The sequence below is a fragment of the Elephantulus edwardii genome, unplaced genomic scaffold (assembly GCF_000299155.1).
Source record: "Elephantulus edwardii isolate Elephantulus edwardi_28Jun2011 unplaced genomic scaffold, EleEdw1.0 scaffold00092, whole genome shotgun sequence".
NCBI classification, from domain to species: Eukaryota; Metazoa; Chordata; class Mammalia; order Macroscelidea; family Macroscelididae; genus Elephantulus; species Elephantulus edwardii.
Genome location: NW_006399842.1, coordinates 9,030,873 through 9,039,215, shown reverse-complemented (window position 1 = coordinate 9,039,215; position 8,343 = coordinate 9,030,873). Strand labels below are relative to the sequence as shown.

At 46.2% G+C, this 8,343-nt stretch overlaps 1 protein-coding gene across 1 annotated transcript in view; it reads right to left on the bottom strand.

Moving 5' to 3' along the window:
- Nucleotides 1-8,343, bottom strand: part of ASTN2 (astrotactin 2) — an 895,904-nt gene that overhangs the window by 340,236 nt on the left and 547,325 nt on the right. The window contains exon 13 of the mRNA XM_006890703.1: nucleotides 7,099-7,278. Coding sequence (XP_006890765.1) covers nucleotides 7,099-7,278 — 180 coding nt within the window. The remainder of the gene's footprint in view (nucleotides 1-7,098; nucleotides 7,279-8,343) is intronic.

Genomic DNA, 8,343 nt, shown 5'->3' with positions numbered 1-8,343 from the left:
AACTGCATCCTGGCCCATCCTCACCCTTCTGTCCCCAACCCTCACCTCCTTGTACCCCCAATATGTTTTTCCCAGTTAAAAAAAATGGAGAGGTGGCAAGGGAAAGGAAGTTGGTGAGAGCAAGTTCTGTTTCCTGCTTTTTCTCTAAATGCTTTCACTGACACAGAGAACATCAGGAGAGGATCACAGGGACTCTGATGGCTCAGAGGTAAGGAGTTGCACGGCCAACCCAAAGGCACTGGATTCAATTTACCAGCTGCTCTAAGGGAGAAAGATGGGTGGTCTCCTCCCACATGATTTATAGCTTCTGAAAAACCCTTGGAGGCTCAGCTGAGAGTTTGTCCCCACAACAACAAAAGGATCAGGGGCAGTGGCAGAATTTTCACCTTCCATCTAAGGTAGACTTGCTTCAACTTCCAGTCAGTGTACTTTGTACACATCTACACCTCTCCATGAGAGGGCACTTTGTGATGCGGAACAGGTTTCAATAGAGCCTCTACAAGGGATTTATTGTGGCCTAGTGGTGAGAAGATGTGTTACAATCCCAAAGGCACGCGGTTCGAATCCAACAGCTGCTCTGCTGAAGGCTAGGCAATCTCCCTGTGACTGCTTCTGAAAACTGGCTGGAGGGTCAGCTATGAATCTGTACAGAAAGACCTAGAGACTTATTGTTGTACTAAAGAGCATAGTAATCTGATCCTGCTGTGTGTGTGGTTTCCATAAATCAGAAGGTGAAGGAGTGAGGGGAGTTTTAAGGAGGCAAGGGAGACCGCATGATAGCGAAAATCAGCATAAAACTGGGAGTGGAGGTCTAAAATGTGAGCCATCAGTGCTGGTATGGCAAAGCAGAATGTGTCTGAGGACACTGCAGGCAGGGGGCCATGGCAGGGGCCATGTGGGACAGCAACATCACTGCTTTGGTAGAGGGGCTGAGTGAGCCTCAAAGGAGACAGGGAACTCAGTAAATCAAGGTGATCTGGTATTATGGAAGCAAACACAGAAAGTGCCCCAGGCAGGAGGAAGTGGTCATCTCAGTGAAATGCTTCTCTGAAAGGTCAAAGAAGAGCGGAACTGAAAAATGCCCCAGGTCGTGAAACCACTAGGGAAGTGAAGCATTACCTATGCAGGTCTCAGCTCTGAGGCTGCCCCTTTAAACGTCTGCTGCCCGCCTTTGAAACAAGTTCTCTCTGAAGACTGAAAGCTCTAGAGAATTCTCCAACCCCTTGGCCACACCTGTTCTCACAAGAGGAGGTGACATATGGTTACACTGTTCCTTTCTCCTTCTCCCACCCTCAACCCTAGGGCTGCCTTTCAAGCAGCCACAACCCCTGTAAAAAACTAGGAATGCTTCACCTGACATTCAAAAGTATGCTGCAATTCAAATGGAAATGCAGAAATTCAGTCCCTTGGACAGTCTTGGGGAATTATAGTAGAGATAAAACACCTTTTAAAGGTGGTGGCGGACATTTATCTATGGAGATATCTCTGTACCATGGGTTCTCCCCATCTAAATCCAAGAGTAGTGTAACCTTCCCATGGAAAATGTTCTTGGAAAAGACAGATTAATTGTCCACATTCTCTCTCCCATACTCCTCTTTATGGTCTATCCTTTGTTTTTCTGTCTCCTCCTCCTTCAATCTTGTCTCCTTTCCTTCTCCACCCCCCACTTCTCTCCCTCCCTCTTTGTACCCACCCTCCCTCCCTTCTTCACTTCTCTCTCTCTCTCACACACACACAGAGAGAGAGAGAGAGAGAGAGAGAGAGAATGAGAATTAACAGCTCCTTCACATATATCTCCGTCCACGGTCATTTTGTCAATGAAAAAGAATACAGATACCCTCCGTCTGGTTTATGAAGGTGTAACTCTCAAATGCCTCTGAAAAACCACTGGAAGGTCAGCTATGGCATGGTACTGACTCAGTGGTATATAACACCACCAGCGCATCTTTGTACCCCAGAGCAGCGAGCAGATCTGAACTAGCCACATTTCAGTTAGCAGCCCATGTTAAGCACTAAGCCATCCATCAGGATTCCTTACAGAAGAAGAAAGCCACTGAAAATTAAAGAAAGAAACCTATCACACGGGCAATATCTAACCTCCGAGGGTATGTGATAATAGAAAAAGACAAAGGTACAGGGTCCCTGAGTCCTTGGGGTACCTCCCTAGTCCAGCTCTGAAAAGCTGCCCTCATTTCACTGGCTCTGCCCCTACAGCTAAGTTCATCTTACCCCTCCTCACTCCAGGGCAATCCACTCTTGCTCTTGGTCCTGGATCAATTCTGACAAAGGTGGAAGTAAATTAGCAGCCACACTTCACTGTAAGTACACATACATGTACACTTGTGATTGTGAACATACATACCCACACACCTGCAGGAATACCATATTCTACGTGGACGTGCCAATCATGAAGAGTTGTCGCTGTTGTTAAGTCCCATCAACTCAATACGTAGTGACCCATGAACAGCAGATCTGAACCCTGCCCTATCCTGTACATCCTAATCTTCTCTGATGTACATGAGCCCACTGTTGCAGTCATTTGTTTCAGTCCATCTTGGTGAGGGTGTTCCTCTATTGCTTGGACCCTCCAGCTTTCCAAGCATGATGTCTTTTTCCAAGGACTAGCACCTCCTAACAACATGCCGAAGTATATGAAATGAAGCTTAATCATCCTCAACTCTCAAAAGGTGAGTGCCCAACTAAGTACCCAGCTTCCAGCCCATCATCCAATCTGTCTCATTCTAGCCACATAATGACCCTGTGTTGGTTGGAGAGTGAAGCAACTGTTTGGGAATATACAGCTGGTAAGTTTAAGCAGCAGAGCTGGGATCTGGACTCAAGTTCATGAGTCCAAGTCTCATACTCTGTTTCCACATTAAAAAGTTTTTATCAGAGTTACTTAGAGAAAAATGCAACTCTATACACATACAGCCTTAATTGTGATGTAAAGCATGTATCAAGGTTATAGCAGGAAAGGGAGTATGAATATCAAGTCCGAGGAGGTGAAGTGGAACCCCAAGGGTAGTTTCTCAAAACATATAAGTATCAAGAGCACAGCAGTGTGAAGGGGAAGATTTAGGCTTGGGCAAGTGACTCAAACTTTTCATGATGTTTGGTGTACGGCCTGGGGACAGAGGTTATGAGTTCAAGGAACTAGACAGGCTGAACAGGTTCTGCTAACCACACATGGGTCCTGGAGCCTGCGGCAGGACTTTTGCTACTTGTCTCCTAAGGTCTAGTTCTCAGGTGCACTTCAGGATGAAGATGGACAATCCTTCTCCAGCCTTAGAGACCCAGTGGTGCGTATGCCATGAATCTGTTCCAACTCAATGACAATACATCTGAATATTCAGGGAAGGAAATGAATGGCATATGGACAATCACATCTCTTTTCCACAGGTAGAGCAGATATTGCTAACTGATCACAGTTCTCTTTTCCAGACATCTCAATGACTTCTCCGAATTCTCCATCCAGTGTTCTAGCTAGCCACTCCCAATTCGAATGGCCCTGTGATGAAAGCTATAAGCCTTTGAATAATGCGCTCACTCCCATGTGCCAGTCCCCTTCCTCTTCCTGTTTGCCAATAGATGAAAAAAAAATCTACAAGTCTACGACCAAAATGAATAAGGAATGAATAAGGGAAGGCCAAGATAGGCTGGAAATTAGTAACTCAGAGACAGAGGCTGTGTCTTAATCACTGATGTACCCCAACATGCGGCATCAGGCCTGGTCAAGAAGAGGGAATAGTGATCAATGTGAATTAGGAGAATGATAATAAATCAAGCTTCTCATGGGAGATATTTCAGTCAAACCCACTTTTCCCATTTTCCTTAGCTTTCCAGTAGTTTCTAGAGGCTGCCCCAGATGGTGACAGTAGCCAGACTCTTCTTATTAGTAAAGCTAGAAAGGCTGGGGCGTTTTGTTCTAATGTCTAGAGACACTGGATCTCAGATGAAAGAATCACTGAGGCTCAGGAAGGGATTCAGATACCATCTCCTTCAAGAAAATGAACTCTGAGGCTGGCACAGGTCCTTTCCTTGTCAGGACCACAGTTTTCCTTCTGAGAGTGAGAAGCCTTGTTGCCTTTGACAGATAAATCAAAGGATGGCCCTTTGCAAACTATGAGGTGAGGGCTACCCTAATGCCTGTTTGTCAAGCAGACCTTACTTGATTTCTTCTCCCTCATCACCTCTTCCAGCCTTGGTTGTTCCCATTCAGGAAATGTTAGTCCTCTGTTTTGGGTTAAATATAGATTTCAAAGAAGGCTGGAGCTCTCAGCCATTCCAGGTTGAAAAGGCATTCGCAGGAATTGTCCTATCCTTGTGACATATATGGTTCATGGGAAGAAACGAGATCAGAGGCCACATGCTACCAAGGGCTGGAGCGAGTGCTAGTCTTCAGCAATGCCCACAACTTTCGTTGTCTTTTAAGATACTGTTTTTCATTTTTACGGACCTACTATGTACTTAACATTTTATCTGTCCTGTCTCCATTCTCATTCAAAAAACCATGCTGAAGAATTAGGGCCCTTCATTTCACATAGGACCCTGTGGCTTAGAAGTTATAGTTCTCAAGGTTGAGGTGGCTGATAAGAATCAGGATTTAAAAGCCAGACTGTCTCATTCTAATGTCCTACTCTTATTCCTTTTCCCAAATGTGTTGCCCTCAGATTTATCAGAGTCCAAAACAGACTTATCCCGACCTGATTCCAGTGCGCCCTCTGTCTCAGATGTTGATGACACACAATTGACTTCTGGGGAGAGAATGGACACCAATTATTTCCAAATCTACAGAGTTCCTTCAACAGGCAAATCCCAAGTTTATCTCCCTTCATCACAATTTAAAAGAAATGGGAGAAAAAAACAAAACCCACAAAAAACCCCCAGAGTCTGAGATACAGTCTAGGTGTCACAGCAGGTGGACAGAGGGTTGAAGAGACGCATACAGGGTGTTTATGTTGCTCATCTATCCTGAAGGTCACTTGTCTTAGACTCCTCTTGAGAATGAGCATGGACTATGAAAGGGAAGAAAAGCCTTTTTACACTAGCAGACCAGCGAGGCACCTGTACCACTCCATATGAGCCCAGCAAGCTCTGGTGGCCTGGTCCACAGATAGCTATGCTGTTAACCCAAAGACTACAGCCCTCTGACAGCTTGAATCCACCAACGACCCCAAAGAAGAGAGATGGACAATCTCTGACTTATAGCCTCGGAAAACCTGCAGGAGGTCAGCTGGGACTTGACAGCAATGAGTAGAGTTTTGTTTCCGTATATACCCAGCAAGCTTGTGACAAAAACCGTCCATCAATAGATCCCACCAGCCTCATATTTTTTGTAACAGATTCTGGGCATCCACTATACAAGAAGCTGGATACGCCTAGAATGAGACATTTGAAAGCCTGAAGTAGGGCCAAGAAAGGAGATGGGGTGGGATTTGGCACCAGAATGTGTCCCAGGCCTCAAACGTGGGATGAGGCAAATTAGTTCTGTGGCCGCAGTGATCACAGGGTTCTTATAAACATAACCTAATTGCATTACTTCAAAGTCTTGAAGCTTATTGCACTGCTTAATGATGTGTCGCGTTATTTATAGGGTATCACAATGAGACTTCTATTGATTTAATGCACTTCCTTAAGACCGTCATTGTCACAGCCATAAAATGGAGCTATTCCCAGACAGCTCAATTATGTCTCCTGAGCCTATAAACCACTCCGTGCCCCCTACAGTTGCACACAAGAGGCAGGAACCTGAGAGGCAGTGTTAGCATACAAGGCCTTCAGGGACACAAGGGAGAGCTCTGGAGAGGCTAACAGCAGGGCGACTGGGGGCTTGATGTGCGGCTGTATGGAAATTTCTAGATGAGGAATGTGTAGCACCCCTGTGCTGTCTTGGCCCTTGGCCTCTTTCTCCCTTTTGGGCCTCAGTTTTTCCCAAGTGTGAAATGTAGCCCTGGGCTGAAGGAGACCTTTACGACTGCTTCTGTTCCCATGTTGTATGGTGGTCTGATTAAAGTTGATTTAGTTATTTGGGCTGGACAAAGGCTGACAAGGAATTGAGGAAATGAGGTAGCTTGAGCCTATGACTAGGAGATGAAAAATGTTTTTAACACTTTTCACCCTTTTATCCACGGAGGTCATTTCTTGAAAGTGAAATGGTAATAATAGTAATGGTAACAGTAGGGAGCACTTGGAGTTTAATTGAAAGGAGGAAAGACATGAACTTTTGTATCCTGCTCGTCTTGAGTTCTAATCCCGGTCAGCTAGTTGGTAGCTGGGTACCTATGGGCACTTGCCTTGGCATGCTAGAGACTCCCTTTCTCATATGTGAAACTAGGGCATGAATCCACGGGCCTGTTAGAAATGCCTGCATACCAATGTACCATACTCTAACTTTCTCAAGATATTGTTATAGAACTTATGCAAGCCTTTAATGGAGGAGGGAAGTAAAAGCTACTTAAATGCCCATTCCCTGGGGAGGGAAAACAGACAGGAAGAACATGACTTGACCAGGAAGAGTGGTAGAGACAGATATCCTGTACCAGGTCTAGGAGATTTCAATTCTGATCTTAGAGAATCAGAAGGCAATGGGATCTTGGACCCTCCCAGAGGATAAAAGCTTCTCTGTGGAGAGATTGCTTCACCCCCACCCCAGTATGTAGTCACTTCCAGAGAAAGTAGGACCTCTCTTGGATTCTCTGAAGAAGCCCAGAAAGAAAGAAGTGTAGAGGAGACACCACCACCCCATTCCCCGCTTCCAATTCAGCAGCTGTTTCCAAGTACAAGGCGACAAAGAACATGTCATAAAAGGGCAGAGGTTTGGAGTCCAGACAACCAGTTCAAAAAATATCTGAATTCAGTAAGCCATGAGAAACCAGCATGCATCACCACCTCATCTGCTCCTGGCGAAGCTGATGCCCGGAGATGGAAATGGACTCACCTAAGGACACACAGTGGATCTAGTGGAGCCAGGACTCAGCTCCCAGAGAGGTCAGCTATCTCCCCGACCTCCTTACCTCCCAGAGAGGTCAGCTATCTCCCCGACCTCCTTACCTCTATATCCTACCTGGCCACCACCTCCAACATGCTCGCCAGGCTTACCTTTCTGATACTGGAGCCAGAGTTGCTGCTGGACCTTCTTGCTGGGGAAATGGATGATGCAGGTGAGCTCCGAGCCATAGAGGGCCTCGGCAATGTAGTGGGAGCCGTAGTGCTGGAGGAAGGACAGCAGCTCCTCCCGACTGCTCTCCTTGGTCAGGATCTTGAGGACGTTGGTGAACTCTGGGCCGGGAAAAGAGCACAGGGAGCTGTCAGACGTGGGAGGCTGGAGGCCAGGGAGTTAATCAGTAGCAGGAGGCTCTTTTCTGCCTGGATTGGGTGCCTTGCCCACATCACGCTAGTGGTAGTCTAAATGTGGACACCACTCTCCCATTCACCTATTAAAGAACTGCTTTCTCTGGTGACCACACATGACTTCATCAGAAAGAGCACTGGCAGAAGAGGAAAGAAAGCCTACAGCAGGGTGACTTAGATCACAGGGTCCTGAAAGTCACATTCAGCAAGCCAAAGCTTGTTAGTCCTGAACAACTAATGGGCACGAGGCAACCCGGTGCACGTTTCACTTGCTTTTTTCAATTTAACCTTACCCACAGCATGATTCCCCAAGGCATGCAGTTCGAATCCACCAGCTGTTCTGCAGGAGAAAGATGGGCAATCTCCTCCTGGTGTGATTAACTGCCTCTAAAAACCCACAGAAGGGTCAGCTTTGGGTTGATTCTGACTCACTGGTACACACAACAACAACCACTACCATCCTATAACCCTAGTAACAACCTCTAGAATGTATATGACCCAAATCTCTGTGAATGCTAATAAACTGTCCAGGGCCATCAGCCAGAGGAGCTGGAATTCAAACTCACTTCTGTCCTCACCCGCAAACTGCACTGAATAAAGCCGGCCTTCCTTGGATTATTCATTGTGAGGTTCTAGTGCCACTGTCCACCCAGGCTTAGCAGATCTGCGTTCTACAGAGCTGCTCCGTGGCCTACCTTCCTGAATCACTGCTTCCCTTTCATCTCCTGCTGTTGCCTTCCTAAAATCGGTTTGCTCCTGCTCCCTAAATAGCTACATGAGCCTCCTTTCTGCTCGCTGCTCCTCCATTCATTTGCCAAAGAGACTAAGTTTTCGCGCCCAGCATAAAACTTGCACCCCAATTACTGTTCCTCTTCCTTCTCCTTCAGATATGCATAAGAAATACTTGAGCACCACAACAAGATAAAGGTAAATAATGCAATAGAAAAATGGGCACAGGATATGAACAGGCACTTCACCGAAGACGACATTCAG